At 35.3% G+C, this 22,557-nt stretch overlaps 2 protein-coding genes across 3 annotated transcripts; both read right to left on the minus strand.

The window, feature by feature from the left end:
• Window positions 1-10,528: 10,528 nt before the first annotated feature.
• On the minus strand, window positions 10,529-12,472 carry LOC104222502 (protein PHYTOCHROME KINASE SUBSTRATE 3-like). Its single transcript, XM_009773734.2, has one exon. It carries the CDS (start codon window positions 12,008-12,010, stop codon window positions 10,688-10,690), a length of 1,323 nt encoding a protein of 440 aa, XP_009772036.1. The 5' UTR covers window positions 12,011-12,472; the 3' UTR covers window positions 10,529-10,687.
• A 195-nt stretch (window positions 12,473-12,667) lies between these two features.
• On the minus strand, window positions 12,668-20,808 carry LOC104222501 (probable methyltransferase PMT2). 2 transcript variants are annotated; one of them, XR_709942.2, is made up of 8 exons: window positions 20,472-20,808; window positions 18,579-19,233; window positions 18,024-18,234; window positions 16,686-16,974; window positions 15,710-16,099; window positions 14,423-14,500; window positions 13,165-13,468; window positions 12,668-12,861 (listed from the first exon to the last, which is right to left on the minus strand). XR_709942.2 is itself a non-coding variant. In XM_009773732.2 (7 exons), the coding sequence occupies exons 2-7, from the start codon at window positions 19,224-19,226 to the stop codon at window positions 13,237-13,239; spliced, it is 1,848 nt and encodes a 615-aa protein (XP_009772034.1). In that variant the 5' UTR covers window positions 19,227-19,233; window positions 20,472-20,808; the 3' UTR covers window positions 13,004-13,236. The 2 variants fall into 2 exon arrangements, 1 of the variants encoding a protein (XP_009772034.1); XM_009773732.2 differs by lacking the exon at window positions 12,668-12,861 and having other exon boundaries at window positions 13,004-13,468.
• Between the last annotated feature and the right edge of the window lie 1,749 nt (window positions 20,809-22,557).

The raw sequence follows: 22,557 nt of genomic DNA on the forward strand, positions 1-22,557 counted from the left end.
ACACATGATTTTTAATACGAATATATTACCGATTATTTTGAGTTTCATGTGGGACAAGTCTCACTCGATGTGATACCGAAATAGTTATTTGAGATGATTACCGTTGTTTTAAATATTCTTGTTGTCACTAGTCTGTTCTACCGTTACTTCAATTTACTGTTATCGAAATGAAATTACATGATTTGATAAGAACCGAAATGCCCTATATTGTTTTAAAATATTTTCCTATGAGTATATACGGATATAGAGACAGTATAAATGGGAGTAGACTTCGAAGGATCCCGTAGCTAACGGTGGGTTCGTTAGACCTGGTGCACCTTGTATTTACTGATTACAGAGTACAATTATAGCCCTCGCTAGTGGAAAGATAGAACTAGCATACCGTTATCGTTTTCCCTCGTAGGGACTACCGTTATATTTGACTGCTTGCGAAGAAGTCCACAGTTATACCGATTACATGATCCGTTCATTGAAATCTCCCAAATGTGAATATTGATATTATATAGTGGTTACCGAGCTTATTACTGAATTGTTAATTGTATGTACCACAAGAAAAGCATGATGAGACTGAGAATTATTTATTATTTTTGAAAGAGCATTTTATGTTATTTTCTGTTTGAGATACTAGCATATTTTCTGACTTGTCCCCAATAAAAACGATTGTTGTTAAGTGTTATTACTCGCTGAGCTAGAGACTCATTCCCCGCTAATTTTTTTCTACATAGACAGCAATTGACGCGGGCGAGGATTTCGTTAATTAGAGCGCACATGTTGATAGTTCTTGGTGAGCCTCACACTTGTTTGCATGGGCGGAGATTTTATTTATTGTTATAGTCTTTTCTTTGAACTCTTAGAATCGCTCCATAGTCAATATTTTAGTGTCATGAGTATTCTTTTGTTATTATTGTCTTATGTTGAGTATCGTTCTTTATTATCAAAGTTAGAGATAAATTAGTATTTCTGGTTGTTAGTGGGTTGCTTAGTAATTGTGGAGACTTGTTTTAGTTAATTGATAAGTTGTCAATTGTTTGATATGATATTAGGATGTTTGGTTGTTGATTTGAGATTGGAAAAAGTTTGGGATCGTCCAAAAACAGGAAAAACTCTATCCGATTTTCTGTAAAATACCTGTGAGGCTTACTTGGGAGCACTTGCTCCTAAGTGCCGGTCACGATCCTAAATTGGGTCGTGACAGTTCTTTCCCCAGTTTTTCTTCCTTTGACGTTCTCTACTTTTTATCTTTTCATGTTGTATATATTTTTAATGGAATTCATCAATGGATTTCAATCGTTTTGCTATAGAGTTTTAATTTAACAATTTCCTTTTATGTTGCACAATTGGTGTTCAAATTAAAATTGTCAATCAATAAGTTTTGAAGGTGTTTGACTCTCCACCATTGATAACTATTAAAAAGTTTTGAAGCTTTGAATTCGAATTTGGGTTTTCAAAAATCATTATTTGTTTGGATTGGATATTGTTGCAAACAATTGGGATATTGTTTGGAATTTATATCTCAATTTTGAGGTGTTTAGTGAATATTAGACTTATTTATGGCTCAATTTTAGATTGAAACTCGAAAAAGAAGAAGAAGAACACATGACATACAATATACTTACGAAATTGTAGTAACGTTGTATGTAAATTGTATTTAAGTTGTATTCTATTGTAGTTATATATTTCTTTATTTGAATGTTGTATGAAAGTTGAAAAATAGTTGTATATGAAATTTGTATTTAAACTATAAATACTATCTTTTTACATAAAGTTGTTGATATATATCAAAATTATATTAAGAGGGGAAGTTTTGAATGGAAGTTTAGATAGGAAGAAGAACAAACCGCATACAAAATATATACAAATCAGATACAAAATACATCAAAAAGATATATTGTATAAAATTTGTATGAAAATTGTATTTAAGTTGTATGATATTGTAGTTGTATTTAACTGGGTAAATATTATGTATGAAAGTCGTAGATAAGTTATAACTAAGTTGTATACTACATAATTAGTTGTATAAAATTTATTTTTAGTTTATATGTTGTTGTAGATGTATCAAATATGAATTACTGTGACTTATTTTTAATCATTGTTCTATGGAAGCATGTCCTATTTTGTAGAAAGATTGCTGCAACATCAGAAATTCACCATGTGTCATGTTGTATAATTTGTTGTAATTGTTTCCACAACTACTCATGTTTCAGTAGCTATGTAGTAAATAGATTGTGTTTTTTCACATTGCAGAGCTGCAAAATGATCACAAGATTATGACAGAACGAATAGACATATCCAAGTTCTGCGTAGCGCAAGGCTTGCTTCTATACCTTCTTTTGTCAAAGACTCAGGATACATGATATGACATTGCTGGATCAGTAAAAAAAATTAGCACATGATATGTGTTGTTGAAATGGTTATTGGTTATGCTTTAGTAACGCTTCTTAGAACTCGAATATGATGAGGCAAATTTCTGTTTGTGACTTGTGAGAATCATTGGATTGTTTTAATTTGCTTGTGATCACAACTGAATATTTTTGGATTATAAACTTAGATATAATAAAATTTTCTAATTTAAGGCACTAATAATGAATTGTATATGGAGAGATGCGGCAGAGAATAGGGAAAGAAGAGAGGAGAGAAAACAGGAAAAAAAATGTAACTGAATCCCCTAAGTTAAGACACTAATAATTGATTGTATATAAATTGTAAGCAATCCTTATTTAGGGCAGGTAATATACAAAACTAAGATAGTCTTAGTAAATAAGTTTCAAATATTGTATAGGAAGAAAAAAATTCCTAATATGTATTGAACGAGCTATTTGTAAACTATTCCAATTAAGGTAAGAGGGTATCTGTGTAGACTATGTGGGGAATTTGCATCTATACTCGCTTTTTGTGTTACGTTTTAACTTATGCCCACTTTGCAAAAAAAATTGCAAACGTACCCGCTTTTTCGCATAACTTCAGCATACGAGGCTGAAGTAGCAAAGGCAATCACGCAAAACTTCAGCATTCTAGTAGTCGGGCCTGAAGTTTAGTTCTAGAGCTGAAGTTTTTGTTTTTGTAACTGGCGAACTTCAGCTCTAGAGCTGAAGTTTTTGTTTTGTAACTGGGGAACTTCAGCTCTAGAGCTGAAGTTTTTGTCTTTGTAACTGGGAAACTTCAGCTCTACAGCTGAAGTTTTTGTTTGTTTATAATTTCATTTGTCACACCATCTTGACCAAACTGACAGAAAATTAATTACCAAGTCTCGATCATATTGATCGATCGGACATGTTTCTTCCTTTTGAGATTGTCAAGCAGCTCGCGAGATCAGGCGTTAAGGTTATCTTAATAGCCAGAAACGAGAAGAGGGGAGTGGAAGCAACATCCTTGCTGAATAAACAATGTTTTTCAAATGTTGTTTTCCATCAGCTTGATGTTCAAGGTACTCTGAGCATTAAATCTAAGAATTGAAAATTTAATATTATTCTTATACATGAATGAGATCTTGTCTCTTTTGTGAGTATTATTTGTATTTAAGAATAATCGTATTTTCACTATTATTATTCTTATCAAGATAGAACCGTTACAGCTGAGGGTATCGGCGAAAAGAAAAAAATGATTGACAATTTATAGGACTCACCGGAGAACTAAGAAGAAGCAGATAGGGATGAACCTTACTTCTGGAAAAAGAAAAGATAAAACTTTGAGGAGGAGAAGGAGGAGGAGAAAGGGGGCTGATGTTGTTTAAAAAGTGGGTAAAAGTTAAAAGTTTTTTAAAAAATGGGTATAGATTAAATGGGGCGACCAAATAGGGCGCCCCGTGCAACTTTTACAGACTATGTAGTCCAGTAAGGCCCAAAACATATAGAAGGCTTTCTGATTTAAATATTATCTAGGGAAACTACCAGTTATGTCCATTTATAAGTAGCTTATTATAAAAATTGGTCAATTCATAAAATATTATTAATATTAGCCAAATATTACTAATATTAGCCAATTAGCTATTTGTAGCAAAAAAAATCAATTTTTTACTTTCTTTTGAGTGGGTGTTATTAGAATAGATTGGATACATCTTTTTTTTGGTTAAAGTAAAATTTTATTCAACCAAAATTGTATATTTACAGCCACTAGTTCCATTTGGACTCAAGAACTAGTCAACTATATCTCTTTCTATCTAAAAGTGTTAACTATGCATTTACATTCATAAGCTATCTACTCTTAGCTAGGAAAGCTATTTAAACTATCTAGTATCTTCTTCCATTTGCTATAACTTTGTCCTCTAATGTGCAGTTGGAGGCTGATTTCTTTAATTCTCTGTTGACTCTCTCTCTCTCTTTTCATTTTGAAATCTTCTAGCATTCCTTTCACTCCATACATGGTATACTGTTGCAGCAAATAGCCATGCTAGAACTTGGCCTTTAGCTTTGCTTCCTCTAAACCTCTTTGCCATCCAGCATACCTCCTCATTCCATGTTTTAAGAGTTCTATTTTCATTCATCCACTTCAATAAAGAACACCATATATCTCTTGCATATTTACATTCAAAGAATAGGTGAGCTAGTGATTCTGTGGTTCCTTTGGAGCATAAAACACAATCTTTTGGAACATTTATTCCCTATCTCTCTAGTCTGTCCACGGTTGCAAGCCTTTGTCTTATGGCTAGCCATATAATGAATTGATGTTTAGGTATTTGCCTTGCCTCCATGGTCAGATTTTTCCATTGAAATTTTTGATATTATGGCTGAAAGGATGAATAAGCTGCCGTGATGCTGAACTTATCACCCTTGCTGCACTTTCCCAGTTCCACCTTGTAGTTCCTGTTGCCAAACCAGTTTCTTGCATCACGTAATTTCCTCACAAGCCAGCAAGCTTGTGTATGTGTTTTCATGTATTCTATCTCCTTGTTCTTTACGTAATAATCATGTATCCATTGCACCCATAGTGATTCCTTCCTTGTAGATACTGCCCATAAGAGTTTGCATATGGTTGCCCTGTTCCACAAAGTGTAGTCTATCAACTTTAGGCCCCCCGCTGATCTTGGCATACACAATGATTCCCAAGATACTAAAGCTTTCTTTGATGTTTCACAACTTCCAGTCCATAGAAAGGTTCTGCATATACTTGTGATGAGTTGAACAACCTTCTTGGGTAATATAAAAATCTGAGCCCAGTATGTTTGCATCTCAAAAAGAACACTTTTGATCAGCTGCACCCTTCCACTATAGGATAGGAATTTAGTAGTCCAGCATCTGATTCTTGATATCATCTTCTCCACAATTGGCATACACTGTTGTACAGTAATCTTCTTGGAAGAATGTGGAACCCCCAGGTATTTGAATGGCAGTTCTCCTGGTGCAAACTGCATCTCGTTCAAAATCTGCTGCTTCAGTTCCTGAGGAATTCCAGCAATATACAGAGAACTCTTGTCCAAATTTGCTTTCAGCCCAGACACATTAGAGAAATGATTAAAAGCTTGGATCATTAGTCGGACTGAAATTCAATCAGCCCTACATCACATGAGTAAATCATCAGCAAAACATATATGTACCAGCTTCATCCTGCTACATCTAGGGTGGTAATTGAAGTCTGGATTATGTTGTAACTGTTTGAGGCATCTGTTTAGGTACTCCATAATCAGCACAAACAAGTACGGGGACATGGGATCATCCTGTCTCAATCCCTTCCTTGCCTCAAACTTTGGACTAATCCCTCTATTTATCAATATAGCATAACTTACAGTAGTCACACATTCCATAATCCACCCAACAAATTTCTCGGGAAACCCAAACTCTAGTAAAACAGTTCTAAGGAAGTCTCATTCAACTGAGTCATAAGCTTTTCTGATGTCAACTTTTACCATGCACCTAGGGGAGGCTCCCTTATGCGTATATCTTTTCACTAGCTCATGTGCAATGATTACATTATCTAAGATACTCCTTCCTTCTATGAATGTTGATTGTGAATGTCCAACAATTGTGTCTGCTACTAGTTTAAGTCTATCAGTCAGGATTCTTGCTATCAATTTATACAAAGTTGTACAGCAAGCTATGGGTCTGTACTCCTTCACATATGTGGGATTTGCTACATTTGGTACTAGAGTGAGTGTGGTGCAGTTTGCTTCCTTTAACATTTTCCCAGTTTCAAAAAACTGGACAACAGCCTTACTCACCTCCTCTCCTATGACATATCAATATTCTTTGAAGAATTCTGCATTGAACCCATCCACCCCTAAGGCCTTGTCATTTGGTAGCTCTCTTAATGCATGTAGGACATCCTCTTTTGTGACTGGTTGAATCAGTAGCAATTGTTGATCTCTCTGTAAACAAGGGTCATCTTTAGCAATGTAAGTAACTACACAAGGTAGTTCATGTGCTTTGTCTCCCATCAAGCCTTGATAGAACCTTATGAATTCCTGATGCACCTACTTTGGGTCAGTTAACCGCATTCCATGTTCATTATAAATAGTAGCTATGTTATTCCTAGCCTGTCTTGCATTGAGTTGGGCATGAAAGAACTTGGAATTTGAATCTCCCTGTTTGATCCATACAACTCTAGATTTTTGTCTAAGGACTCTTTCCTGTATAGTAGCCCATTTCTCCAGCTCCAGTAGTATCTCTTTTTCTTCTGTGATCAGTTGAGTACTGTACAAGTCAGTTTCCAGAGCATATTGTGTTTCTTTCAGTTTTGCCTGCAGGTTCTCCAGCTTTTGATCTAGCTTGTTCATTTCTTGATTCATCTGTTTAACAGTTTGTTCCACTTGTTTCAATTTCCCGCAAACTCCATACATAGCATAGCCATCAACTTGGGTCTTCCATATATCCTCTACCATTTCCTTGACTGATTGTTGCTTCGGCAAGACATTGAGTTGTCTAAATGGATACATCTTAAGGAACTTGAATCTTAGTTTTGGGATAATTTGGTGAAGTTTTGAGGTGGTTTGAATTGAAAATTCAAAGTAAAAACTGAACATGAAAAAATTATGTGTATCATTTGTGTATTACATATGTATCATATTTTTATCAATTGTGCATCACATGTATACATGTGTCTGAGATACATGCGTGATACATGTTTGATACATGTGTCGCAGAAGAACTTTTTGAACGCGATTTAATTACGAAATTTGATACAAAACCAGTCCAAATCACCTTCAATCTTCCTCAAATTTTGTACATTGACTTATCTATATGTTTTCAATGAATTTCAACTATACCCATTGAAAAAGTTCTTTTTTGCTTAGATTTTTGGAATATTATATTTATTTTTTTCGTATTTTATTACCTTATTTGCTACCTCATCCATGAAATTTCCTTTCTGTCTTGCATCTAATGTTGCTAATCACGCTTAAAAATATAGAAGGTGATTTTTGCATGTGATTCTTTGAGAGAAAGAACCTTATTAATTTGGGTTTTCAATTTTTATATGTGCTTGACTAGTTTTGGTAAGTCTATGACTAATGGCTAGAGGTTGGTAAGTTGAGACTTATTTGGGATATTTGTGTAAGTTTCCCAATTATCAATTGGAGTCACTAGGAAGACCCATGATCCACCAATTGTTAATATTCTAAGACCTTTCACTCAATTGTTTTTTTTTTTTTTTTTTTGGGGGGGGGGGGGAGGGCAATTAACATCATATTCCAGAGGTGATTTGTGAATTTTAATTTAATAGGTGTGATATATTGCGTTTTTTTAAAAGATATAAACTATATATACTGTGTGATAGGAAAGATAGAAGTGTGCAAGTGAAATTGTTTAACTGATTTGTGGCCCTATATATTAATTTAAGTCCTTTTCTTTACAACCATGCTTAAGAGTATGGAACTCATTGGCAAAGAAAATTGAATATAGGATGGTCAGCTTATTAAAAGGAGTGGTCCTAAACTCCTAATTAAATATTAATATGGTCATCCTCAAACCCTACTTTGACATTGATACACAACTCCTAATGGTCCCTCTTGAAAAACATTCCCATTGCTTGGCCTACCAGTGTAATAAATGTTAACTCAGTCATCCCTTAGTCACCTAGAGAATTTCCATCCTCAATTTTGGTGGCAGATATCCAACATTCCTTTGAAGTCCCTCCAAACATTCTTCTTTCAATGCCATAGCAGCTAGTTGATAACAGCTACTCCGTTCACTTTTATTTGTTCACTATTGACTTTGCATATCTCTTAAGACATAATAAATAAAGTGCATAATTTACCATGATACCTATATTAAATGGTGAATAGTCTTAATGAATATGAAAAATAATTTAAAATGAGTAATTAATACTAAGTCAAAAAAAGAAGAAGTAAATTACTTTTCTCTTGATATGCGAAAGTGGACAAGTAAAATTAAAAATCTATTTTTAGAATAATATAGACTAATAAATAAACAGAGGGAGCACATAGTATACCACAATCTGTTGCTATTGACTGTTAGTTTAGCCTCTAACTTTCTTCTCTCTTCAATCAAGGCCTATATCAACCACATGACTCCATAGCATATCTTTTCTTCACTATTAATCCGTATTAAAAACATGGGACCTTTCTATCTGTGACGCCAATAACGGAGGGCGGGTCAAAGAGAATGATTGAGGATTGCACATTACATTTTAGACGAATCACATCGGAATGTGAGAGAAAAGTGAAGAGCTTTATAACGCAAAATACAAGTTTGCATGGTACACACGCTTTAAGATCCATGATGGCGAGAGAAAAAATTCACGAGGTCTATTGGATCAAAACGGACAATATATGCCATGGGCTTGGGCACAGTGACACTATTGTGGCACCTTCATCGAAACCATGCGTTATCTTATCTGCCAGGATTAAGGCTCGTACACATATGAGGAAATAATAACATGGTTTTGGTTCATGCATAAAAATAATGTTCATATTCTGTCAGTGTTTCTTGATAGTATAGTTAGTCCCAAAATTTCTTGGTTAGGTTTATTGCTCACCTGATTTCCAGCCCAGCCGACTCTTTTGTGAAAGAGAGACTAGAGAGGTGAATTTAGAGTCTAGAGTAAGTGAATTGAAAATGCGTGTGATCTAATTATAAATATTTTATTTTATTTTTATTCAGAGAGAAGTAATAATTAACTACATACAGTTAGAAACTAGAGAATCCATTATTTGCTTCCAAATAGAGGATTAGGATGACTACAAAATTAAGAATTGCTAACAGACAAATTCCAAGCACATTCAGGCATGATTGTCATGTGGTTATGTTATCTTGATTGACATTTCCTTTTGATTCTTCCAATTATTGAACTCATACTTATATATTAGAAGTATATAATTAATTTTATAATTCTACTCTAGAGTTCCTACTCTCCCCCCTCTTGCATCAAGATCTATCTGGTTCCACAGTTTGGAGTCGTTAACAGATTGAACACGTGTTCTCTTCCCATCCTGTCGACGAGTTACGCAATTTTTTAAGATATAATTTCTGTGCTTTTAAATAGGACAATGAAAGCCACTAAAATTATACATTAATGGCAATTGGCATATGATGTTTTGGCAAAGCTTATCCTATTGTTCTCTTGAAAATGTTGTTATCCAATTAACTGGCTGGGGGACACAAAGGACTGGTACGAAGTGGCTTGAGAGGATTTTGTTTTAAGTTTTCCAATATTGCTAGCAGAGCCTGTAGGACGTGCGACCATTTCATTTGAAAAGCTTAAGTTGTTAAAATATAGTGTTTTTTCAATTGTTACTTCATTAGTGTGTGTTTTTTAGGCACGCTAAATTTGAACCTAAAAGCTTAAGTTATTAACAAAATGCCCACATTTAAATTCTTAATTATATCATGTGTCAGTAGAGTCTACACGTTATTTCAACTACAGATCTTCAACTAGTGGAAACAATATTAGCTAAGAGCTCAACATACTCTGATACAGATCTTCTGTACCAGACTTACGGATAACATAGTTAGACACACTTGGGATCGAGTGCACCTGCTACATATAAAACAGTTCAAAATCAAGTGGAATATTCTACTACTTAGTTTTGGAAGTCGCATGGCCACACTCCCCCAACCATGTTGGTCGGACATAGATGAAAAGGGTATCAAATATTTCAACACTAATGAAAACTTTGTCAATGGACGAGGCAGACAGCATCACTTGAAGGCATCAGTTTAAAGTCCAAATATGTATCTCATTTTGAAGCAAGATTCTGTTCAAGTAGGGCCTTTTGGGTTTTGGACATAGGTGCATGCCAACTTCAATATTTGGATTTGATGACTCTTGAGTGAGGCAAACATGTCTTTTGGAAAGTAGCTTTGTTTCAATGTAGATTTTCAAATGTTGATGAATACCAACTATGGAATATCAGGAGAGCATAACGAAAGGAGAAACAAATAAACAAACCATAATAATATCTTCTTTTCGGACAAGGTTGGCCGATGGTTACCTTATTTGTGGTTAAACTTGGCTTTATTGTCTTGGAGAGAAAAAATATATGCTTTTATGTATGAAGGCTGCTGTGGCTTTTCTTGACAGTGAAACAACTTTACTGATGACAAGATAGAGTCGGCAGTTAAGAGGAAGACAAATTAGCTACAATAATACAAACTATTCCTTTATTAAAGACTGGAAGATAGTGACTAAGCCAAAGATTATACCAAGTACAGGTCCAACTAAAGCATTAAGTTTCACACTCCTTTTCAATAAGAAAATAATTTTAATCTCAAATTTACTGAACTAAGAGGAAATTAAATCATCTTTGCTTTGCTTTATCACTAGTCTTATGCACAGTTTCAGCCACATTTACTGCTTTATGGCTCTTGCAACCTAAAAGCCCAGTACTAGGGCGAGTTTTTTGCACCTCTTTGCCTACTGTATTCTTGTTTTTGGTGGTTTTATTGGTTGCATTTCTTGAATTTATGTTACCACTAATGCCAAAGTTTTTTTCATCATAATCGGAGATAATGGACGAGTAATCAGCAGCACTGGCCGTGACAACGCTCCACTCAATGCTGACCTCACTTGGCGCGTACTGAGTTGTTGGAGACATGCAACTGCTAGACATACAATCACCTGAAGTTTGTGTATTCACAAGTCCATATCCACTGCTGGATATATTCTCAATTTCGAATAAATCGGAGCTAGCATCGCTAGCCATGTCATCACAGACTGTGCTGCTTCCATTGGTGGTTGTAGGGAGGTTTTGGGCTTTAGGAATAGCGTCCCAAGTTAACATAGAGAGTTTCCTCTCTAAGTTAACTGCTATATCTCCTTTTCCCATTTTGCCAGAGCCAAACACTTCCAGTGATTTCCTCTGCTCTTCAATGCTTTGATCCTGAGCCAAACTCAACGCAGAAGGACCTACCCCATGCTTTGGTCCTGGCTGGGAAATTGCATGTCCTATGCTTTCATCCACATAAACTGCTTTCTTGTCCGAACAAGGTTGACATGCGAGTGTGTCCAAAAATCTCCTTGTCGTCTTCTTCTGCTTTGTCTGATATCCATTTCGCCGAATATTTCGTAACAGTGCATTTTGACTGTTCCAGCTGCTTGCCTCAGAACAAATGCTAGGAGTTCCTGACTGTACATTGGGTTTCAGGTTTGGTGGATTTATTCCCCTGTACTTCATAACCCCAGCTGGAGGGAGAGGAGCAGCTCCATAATCCAAGTCCATGTTGAAGTACTTGTCAGCACCAAATATGCTAATCTCTCCATCTTTGGACTTGTTTCGTTCTAGTTGCTTTACCTGTTGAGGAAATACAAATGCAATAGTAGGATCTTGAACTGGAGCTGCTAAATTCTTAAACACAAAGTTGTCTTCCTTTGTTTTGAGATAAGAAGAGAAAGATTCCACGCGAAGATTCGCGGGGTTATCTTGGTTGCTGTTTAAGGACGGCTTTGCAGTAGCTGCCTTAGCAGCTTTTACTGCAGTCAAGGAAAAGGGGATCTCAGGGGGTGAAATAAGAGCAGACTCAACTGCACCACCAATTTTCTGTACAAAGCTCTCTTCAGGGTTGCTGAGGTAACAAGAAAATGATGCAATACGAAGGCTGGTCGTATTATCATCGGCTGCCATGGAGACAAGAAATGTTTTTTCCTTTCAAAAAGTTACAGAAGTTTTGAACTGGGAAAAAAATTAGTTCGAGAGGATTTGTACTATTAATATCTTCGGAGGTATCAATCAAATTGACTTATATAAAGAAGCTTAGTAAATATTTTGGAGGGAGGCTTACTTTAGAAGCAAAAGTTAAAAGAATTGAAAGTCATAGGATGAATTTTGATTTGAAGAGGTTTTGTTTTCTCTTGGTTCTGTATGCACTCCTTTTATAACATGGCTTTTCATGGAAACATGAGGGAAGGGGGTCAGGTAGCTTTAAGATGGTGGATCCTACATGTTTGGAGAAGCCTAATATTGACAGCCTTATAAACTCTCATCAAATCTAACACAATAAATCACAGACTTTACAGTACCTCTGATGTTCTTTCAACTAAAGATATCTTCCATTCTATGCCTAACAGTTTGCAGTTTTAGTCAGTCATTACATCCACAGGAAGAATGCACTATTAACTACGGATAATAAATGCGACGGGACTTCTGCGAATTGGCAGCAGATAACAAGAGGCTCAAAAAAAAAACTCAAAAACAAAGACAGAGATCCGCCACTCATCCAAGTGAGGTAGGGACTCAAGACAACACATCATAATGAATTTTGAATTTGATGCCTCCCAAAAATTCAGTAGTTCAATGATTTGGCTATCCTATGGTTAAGGGTTATCAATTTTACAGACTCATTTATGCGTACATGGCTTTTGCTTTGGCATTTCTGTTAGATAAATGCCTAGTTGGATCCGAGATGGTTGCATATCGATCTGTTTCAACATTGAGAGTAACCTGGCCCATGTCCAGTTCTGTAATAAACTGTTTCACTGGAGTAAGATCAAAGTTAGATGTTCTTGAAAAATAGGACATCAGAAAGTAAGTCTGATTCCTAACAATAAATAACTCATTCTGCTGAGCTGGAATCTCTAAAAAAAACTGCTATAAATACATGGTATATAGCAAAGTAAATCAAGAAAAAAGAAAATAATTATAATAGTAATAATACTACACAAAGAGAATGAGATGAAGCCTTAATAAACAACCAATGAGGATAAGAAACTAAAAACTTTTCTTACCTGCAACCACTAAATAAGAAGAAAGAAAAAGGAAAAGAAAAAGAAAAAGATTACCATGACAAACTGCAGGGATCTCTCCTTGTAGTCAACTTTGAATTCCCAGGGGGAAAAGAATCATACTATTCACTATAAGGCGGTGGAGTTGTTATCTCCAACAACCCAGTATCTTTTGACAGCAAACAATACCTTTTCTGGAATAAGAGGACCATCCTCATTATCTACCATTTTTGTCTTCCACCTCATACCAGTTGCAATGAGTTTTACTTGGCCAAGAATATCTGCATGATCTCGGAATATAACTGCACCTTCTGGTCTAAGAATCCTGTCCATCTCTAGTAGAATGTCTTCAACATTACATCTGTATACAAGTATATTCAAAAAAATTCAGATGCAGTAGAAATACTCACATAATCAGAAAGTTTACAAGATCTAACTCGACGAGTGTGCTGATTAGATGTTCTTTGTTAATCTGATCACAGAAACTTCTGATCAAGATTTAGATTACTGAAACTATTAGCAATGAAAGATATGTCTGGATTTACACGTATCATTTTTTTTTCACTAGAACATAATGTTGCATAGAACGACAGTAAAACCAGCAATGTTATAGGGAGTGAATGTTGGGCCTCTAAGCCAACATATCCACAAGATAAGTATTGCATAGATGTAAATGTTAAGATGGATCTGCAGTCATACAAGATTAGACAAGATTGAACTGATCACTTCCGTCAGAAGATGCAGCTAGCGCATATAGAGGATAAAAGGAGAGAACGTGGGTTGAGATGGTTTCGTCATGTGTTACATAGGACTTCAAATGCACCGATTCTGCGGTTCATAGATGTGAAAACATGACGATTGAAGGTGTTAAAAGAGGAAGAGGTAGTAAATCACACGGAAAGAAGTTATAACAAAAGATTTAGAATATCTCGGAACCTAGGCAGATCCAGCAAAAGATAGAAAAAGATGGAAGTTGAAAATTAGTAAAGGTGATACCAACCAGAAGATTATTGCTTACTAGAAGACTCTTAGTATACTAGAGATATAACCACTAGAGTATATTAGAGAACTCCAAGTTTAAGATAATCCTTAAGTACGGAGTATTGAAATATTATGGACCGAAACACACACACCCCACCCCACCAAAAAACAAAAAAACAAAAAAAAAGGGTCTTATAAAGAAAATTGCTACATCTACCTGCTAAATACATGGTATCCTTCTACCATAAAGAGTTGTCTCCATGACAAACTATTGGAAGATGTTAAATTAAAATGCTCTAGATTCTGCAGATCAAGTGGAGTCTGAAGAACTTACTTGTCCTTATATAAGCTGAAAACTCCATTTGCATGAATAAGGTCATACGTCCGAGGGTAGGTAGAGAAGGCTTCACACCTGAATTTGGAAGATGAAACAACCAATAAGAGACTTGAAAAACAAGAAAAAGTAAGGAAAGCTCAAGATAGCAAATTCACAAGATACCAAAATCTCCCCCATTATAAAAGTAAAAGCACTAAAAAAACATCAGCACCAACAGAGAAGGGTTGGCTCATAGTGTTGCAATTTTAGCATCACGAACAGAAGAAATCATGCAAAAAACTTCCTATAAGGTCAAACCTCAAGCTATCTCCTATGTATATGCAAAGAGGGGGATTTAGAGTTGAATACAAGCTCAAACAGAACTGTAGTCCTGTCACGCTATTGCTGTCAACTGAGAATGCTGAGACATGAAACCTGGGGGAGGAATAGTATCTTCAATGTCATATAAAAGGACTATATAAAGTAGTGATCATGATTGAAGGTCAACCCAGACTAATGCCCTTTGTCAGAGTCCTGAAAGAAAACTACACAGGTATACAAATATGAAAAGATGGTTGCATCAAAAGTCTTCCCCCTTCTGGGAAATTCTATGTCCCTTTCGTCTCAAATTTAGTAAAAGGGCATGTCCTGACTACTGTTATACAGTAATAAGTTCAAACATATGCTGGCTGAGCCCCTGAGGTGTTTAACCAGCAAATTGTTATCTTTGTTCTGCTTTTGGCAGCATGACCCGGCCTAACAAATGTATAGCTCTACCCATTCTGAGCTCAACCGGTAGTAAAATGTTATGTTTATATTTGTGGTACATGCGATGAGGATGCATCCTCCTATACATCAAATATCAAGAAGCAGCAACTACTCAATGAGTAAAATCAAAAGAAACTGCAATTACAAATATCATTAACTGGAAGATACAAACAAGACCTTGGTTTCAATGAGAAGTTAGTAGGAAACATATAAGAAGCAAAAAAGTAGTTGTCACGATTTGACAGTTTAACCTATGCATAGTCACAGATAGAGAAGCTACTCTGCTTGCTAAACATATCTAAGAATTTAAACTTGGACAGTATCTGATGAAACTCCAGCAAAGTAAGAAGACAAAGAGAACGAACCATCTCTCAAAATAAACTTAACAGTCAGACCAATGGATTGTGAGTCTTCTTGTTTCCACAACATTCTTTTCTTTACTTATTCTTTACAACTTACCATCTAGAATTAATGAAAAGAAGGTGGAACTGATGCTAGAGACCAATGATAAAAGATAAGAGAGCTTCATATAGTTACCAGTCATGGTATATGCCAATCAGGCCTCGTTCATATAATACGCCAAGAGTGTCGCTTTCTGCTTTAGTTGGCATAACATTCATTACCCACAGCTTAGGTGACTCTAGTGCTGCAGCAAAACTTCCTAGGCCAGCATTCATATCTAGTATATTGCGATACCTCCCAGTGTCAAGGAACTTGTTAACTCTCTTATAAGCTTTCACATGCTTTTTCCACAACTTGTTGTCCTCCTGGAATGACTCGACAGAGACTCCAGGAACAGATCCACTTGCTATTCTTGGAGGAATAGCATTAAGTCTCTCTGGAAATGGCTTGAGCTCTCCACCAGCAACTTCATCAGAATTCCTTGTTTCAGGATACGGAGTTACACATGCCTCCATCTTCTTATACCTACAGCAATATATTGGTTTAATATCACGTAATCAGATGGAGACCAAAAACTTCAACACCAAAGTCATAGAGAACTCAAAATCATCAGATTCCCATTTATAGTCGAAAAGTAATGCAATTCAGTACTTTTAATAATCATTATTGTACTCATATTTTATAGCAAACATTTTGTGGTTTTCAACATCTCACATTCACTATAAGAAGGGAATGAAACGATTTTGGTATGGAACAGAAAGTGCTTGTAGGAATATGACATGCTTGGTCATAGAAGATGAAAGACTTAGGGCACGGCAATAAAATATAAAGATAAATATATTATAAAAGAACTTATGATATCCCCTTTGACTAATAAACATACCACATCATAATCAAACATCACTGCCACTCAAAATCTTAAGAGACAAAGACTTTACCTAAAGAGACTGATAACAATCATAAAAAGGGTCCTCTATAATAACTTCAATTATGCTTGTCATTCCAGCTTTGTGCATCCATTGAATAATACAATAAAGGATAAGAAAATCCTCATTTATTTGGCCATTTGAGAATTGCAATTTTGATAACATTATAAGGTGCAAGAAGTTACCAGACATTTTCTGACTTCGAGGATTCACATAGAGTTACACGAGAATCTCGTTCACTGCAGTACTCATTGTTTACTCGTTTTCTCCATATTGCTATCTCACCTTTCTCATATTTCTTTTCCCAGCAGAGAAATTCAGCTATCTCTTCAATCATTCTTTGTTCCTCTTCCAGCTCCTCTTTAGGCCGTTGCCATGATTGATAATTAGTCCGCCAGTTGATGGGAGGACCTGAAAGTATCCAGTACCCCCCTGGTCTGAGCACGCGATCCACTTCCATCATGTAGATTCCACCTAAAAAGAGTAGCTTATAAGTTATCATAAAAATAATAAAAGATAATTGAAGGAAGAACGTAAGTAAAAAAATCCAAAATACAAAAACAGCGAATAGAGTAAATTTCCAATCCTCATCAGTGTCCACATGCACTATCTTCTTTCAGAAGAAGACTTATCAAAACCAAAAACACATTGCTTACTCCTAAAGTTCCTTCTCTAACACCAAGGGTAATCCAAAAAAGGAAAAAGAAAGACATGCTTTGCATGTAGATGCACGTTACGAAAGTTGTTGACCAGGTACAAATGTATGTTTAAGTACAGTACAAGTATAAATATGACAAGTAAAATATCTTATTTGACTTGCAAGGTTTCTAAAATGAGACTAAGAAATGTGTATTCTTTAATTAAGGGAAACACATGCTTATTAGCATAGCACAGTTTTCATTGGAAAGTTTAAAGAAATTGTGTTTTGGCAATCCAAAATGGAAAGGGATAATCAATCTAGGATTATCCTGGGTTGGCAATTGGTGCTGGAAAATGGTTGCTAAATTATCAAAAGAACATGCATCACAAATACAAGAAAAGAAGTGCCAAGTAAAAGCTTGTGTTTACCATATCTCTTTTGAGGATGACTTGAGCTAAGTTGATTACTAGTAGGAGTCTACTATATGAATATTGTATATCCATTCCACTCTACTCCGGTCTAGTTTTTCTAATATTAAATTATTTGTCTTTCAAGGTAAATAAGGGTTTCTCCAGAAGAAGAGGTTCTCTAAATATCATATTTACCCTACGCTAACAGACAAATCTTTCACCAAGCGAAAAAGATCCACAATAACCAGGTCTAATAAAAATGTTACAACAAAAACTAAGTCTTGATACCAATTAGTTTGTAATGCCAAGGTATCATATACACGCCAGAGAAGAGCCTAGAATACTAAATGAAAAGCACATATGCCTAACAAGATAGGTGGCATCTTTCTAGAGGAGCAATCCCCTGCCTTATCAGATTTCTAATTAGACTAAAAGATCGCAGAAAACGAAAAGATCCAGAAAAAGATGCTCACCATTTGCAGCCCATGGAATCAAACATCGTGAACAATGAGCCATATCAAAGGCCCTTGATGGAAATGGCAATTTTATGGTTCCAAGTACACCAATAACTGCTGGCACACCTCTTTCCAAAGCAAATTGGACTTGAGCTTCATGTGAATCTCTTGGTGCAAATGACATGGCTATAACGTTCTTCTTGAAAAGGTATGCACCCCAACTTGCAACCTAAGATGCCATATGCCAGTGGTCAAACATTAAGAGATTGAATTGGGGTAGAACCATAAATCATTATGATGAGAAAAGGAATAAAAGTAAAAGCTTTAACCTCGCAAAGGAAGAGGAAACCAAGAAAATAATGCAAATTTGTACAAACTACCAGCTGTCATGAAAATGAATCTTAACTGATATTGTAAACGTAAAAGTATTCAAACAAAGAGTACAACTATCAGATAGATAGTGCAAGAAAAAGCAGCAGATAAATCATCTGAACCGAGAGTAAGTGCATCCAGATTAGAGCAGTAAAGACGGCTAGTGAAGAGATAAGAATATATTGAAAAGCTTCTACTCACCCCACAACCGGTATCCAATGCAGTTCGAACTGTACCATTGTCCATTGGGATCACAGAAGCAAGTTGGTCAATATATGCATCTGCCCCATGTGGGAATTGAGTTCCACCACCTGGAAATCTAAATAAATTCCCTTCATATTGGACCCAGTTTTGCACTGCCTTCTCAACTGTTAAACTTTTATGTGGTGCATTTGCAAAGGGTACGTAATCACGACTTTTTGGCCATTGAAAAGGAGTCACATATCCTTTTGGGGCTGGAATAAGACAATGCAGCTTCTCTTCCTCTGGAGGACAATGTCTCTCTCTGTAGTTCATATTTTCTCTAGGAAATGTCATTGCTCGCATCTGATCATGACACGGTGTGTAATCAACATATTGCTCACCACAAGGCTCAAACTGCTTGACTTCTAGCTTGGGATCATCAACCATACCGCTTTGATCACCATGATGAGTTTCATATTCTAGATTGGAGAGGATGCTGCAGTCTTCTGCCTTCTTTGTCATCTGAAGAGCTATGCTGTCTCCCTTCCCAAAACCACTTCTTTGCCATGCTCCTAGAAGATAGAAAAAACAACAAAGTCCAACTACAACAAATATTGGCAACGGGCCTCGGCTTCTGTTATCTCCTGGATTTCCTTTTATTGCCATGATTGATCTGGAATTGTATTATAGATTTCAGATGACATGGAAACAAAGAGAGAAAATAAAGCTCAATAGTTTTCATGGCAAGTAATCATTAAGGATGTAGATGAAGAGTTTGACTACCCCATATCAACCATTTTTTTTTGGTAACCGAGAAATCCCCGAGGACTAATGGTGCATGGTTCGAAACTCGATGGATAATAAGCCCGTCCCTGTACCTTCCCATATCAACTAACAAATTTTGGTTTGAGAAATACAATCAGGTAAGAAGTAATTCTCAGACCATTGTTTAACACTGACATAATCAAGGCGTGCGACTGTTTAAATTACCAAGATTCAACGTCCACTGCATTTTGAGGTGAAAGGTGTTATCAGTCACAGTTAATGATTAGTGCCGCACTTGCCACTACATCATGAGCATACCCTCTTCCCTCTGTTTGTCATTTTTCTATGGAGGTACTGCCCCTCTTCTTGTCTGCATAACAAAATGTAACGTGCGTGCAGCCTACACCTTCTGCCCTCACTAGATATATGACATCTTGCCGAGCTCCTTACTTATTGTGTCATTTAATAGAAGTGTTTATAGAAGACCAATAATTCACATTTTCACCAAACAACATCTCATTGCAAGCAACAGTCACACGCGCTCTACCTCCCGCAACCTTGCTAACCGGTAAGCCTTAATATGCAAGCACTTGCATGTTGTCAAGACAACAAACATCCTAATATATACAAGTAAAAAAGGGAAGTAATAAACAAGTAAATGTGCTTGATTTGCAATTTCAAATAGATGTCAATGTAACTGTGTAACTCATAAGAGGAAAAAAAGCACAGGGTTCCAATTTAGTATATTCAATTAATACTAACACTATGTTATTCCACTTGAGACATTTTTTTATCATCCAATTACCCAACGTCATATATAAATCAAGAAATAACAATTGTTTCTTTTATATCAGAACTAATTAAAGATCTCAACAGCAACATTCACATGACGAGCACAAAAGAAAGAACCGCAAAACAAGTTTTGTGCTAATTCCTGAAATACTATGAAACAACTGCTACTAAGGAAACAGGAATTTTCTTGCAAGAATTGACCGAGTATTTAGTAATTTAATGAATAAGCACCCACAAGAGTTTACTATATCTCGTATCAGCACCAAAAAGAAGAAGAAGAAAACAAACACTCACACGGAGAGAAAATAAGCAGAAATCAACAGGACGAATACGTGCTGAGAATAGAAATCTTACGGATCTCAAAAAACAGGATTTTGCGGTTCCAATAGGATCAGAGCATAGTTCGATTATTTACGGCGTACTAATAGAGTACAAAGTTGTTGATCGGAAGTTACAGTAATAAGGATGTTGTTCGTCAGAATGAGCAACGGGGCTGAGAGAAGAGGGAAAAGGAGATAATTGGCAAAGATTTTAGTTCGTGAGGGTCGTACGTATACAACAACATTCGACATAACTTACAAAGACAAATCCGATGTTTTCAATAAAACAGGGGAGTTGGAGTTATTTACGCCTCGGATTATTACTAGGCTGGCTTTTTAAGGAAAAAGAATCAAATATACCATCTCCCAACCCAGAGTTGTGGACTAGGACGAGCATTTATTTTCAGCTGCGTGTCTGGAAAGTGAAAAAATATTATATAAAACAATTGGGTACGACGAATAATGTTATTCTGAAAAATATTCTGCTCAAATTTTTCCTTTTACTACCATTTAATGTTCAGTATTAGACAAGAGGGGCTGCTGTGATGGTAAGCAACCCCACTTCCAACCGAGAGGTTGTGAGTTCGAGTCTCCCCAAGAGCAAGGTGAAATGTTCTTGGAGGGAAGTATGTCGGGGTAGGGGTTATTGTTGTTGTTGTTGTTGTTAATGTTCAGTATTTGGTTCCTTGATTGTTGAATAATTTTCTTTTTAAGAAAAATTATGTTTAGCTAAAACAAGAAAATGGATTTCGTTACCTATGAGATAAATAAATGTTTTAACAATTTAATTAAGATGAATTTACCTAGAATACAACCTTTTAAAGATTTATTTATATTCTCTACAACTGCTTTTACAAAATTACCTTTAGTACAACTTATTTAAAAATCTTACTTTTTTAATTAAATTATGTACATTTTTTCATCTTCTAAAATCTCTCCCTTGAGATTTTCTCTCACATAAAGGTAGTATCTCTTTCTGGTTCTCTCTCATCTAACATATCAATCACTATAAATTATCACCCCCAATTTCTTTCTCTTTGAACCTTATGCATCATCCAAAAATCATCTAAGGCTTAGGAAATTTTCAGCAGAAATGTGTTTTGCCTCCCCGTTTTTCTTTTGATAATGTATTAGTTTATATTACATATACATATATTATGTTATTGTATAATTTAATAATGTATATTTTATTATATACATTTAATCATATATACATTATATTTTGTTTCCCTCAAATTTGCTTCTTCTTTATTTCCCCATCAGCGAAAACGTGTTTACTTCCCCCAATTCTTTTTATAATGTATTATTGTATATTATATATAATATATAATATATTTATGTATTTTTCATTTTATACACACACACACACACACACACATATATATATATATACAAATATTGAACCGAATAAAACGAAACATCATTAACAAATATACTATATACAGATAATATACGTAAGCTATATAATATATATATTGCTCTGTATACCGTATATATATATATATATATATATATATATAAGTGTGTGTGTGTAATGTGGATATAACATTCTACACGTATACAAGAGACGCATACCAACTACGGGTAGTACCTATTTTTAGGAAATATGGAGCATTTGTTATGAGGTAGTGTTGTAGTGGTAACTAATATATTTATATTGATAATTAATAATTAATTAATTGGAGAACATTTAGGGCCTAACTATATGCTTCAGACTAGCATACCCCTTAAATAGGAAAATTCCATACATTTCAAATATACCTCATTTTAACGACATTCCCCTTAAATAAGGATAGTTACCATATTGTTAGAGTATATTTTTAACATATATGTTGTACAATTTGTAATTCAAAACCAAATTGTATATTATGAAATATTTTACACATCCTTAAGTAATTATGAAAATTTCCCTTTAATTAAGTTAATCATAGAAGACAAACTAAAATCTACTAGAGTCCTACTTTTTATAAATAAAAATTTCAATAGGGTATTACTAAGGAATAAGCAAAAATAGATTACATCTTCCTCTGTTTGCATTTTCCCTATCAATAATTCCTAGTAAACTGCATCTTCGTTTAGTTGTATTATCTGCGGAACAATTTTTGACATAAATGAAAATG

Source organism: Nicotiana sylvestris, chromosome 3, assembly GCF_000393655.2.
Source record: "Nicotiana sylvestris chromosome 3, ASM39365v2, whole genome shotgun sequence".
NCBI lineage: Eukaryota > Viridiplantae > Streptophyta > Magnoliopsida > Solanales > Solanaceae > Nicotiana > Nicotiana sylvestris.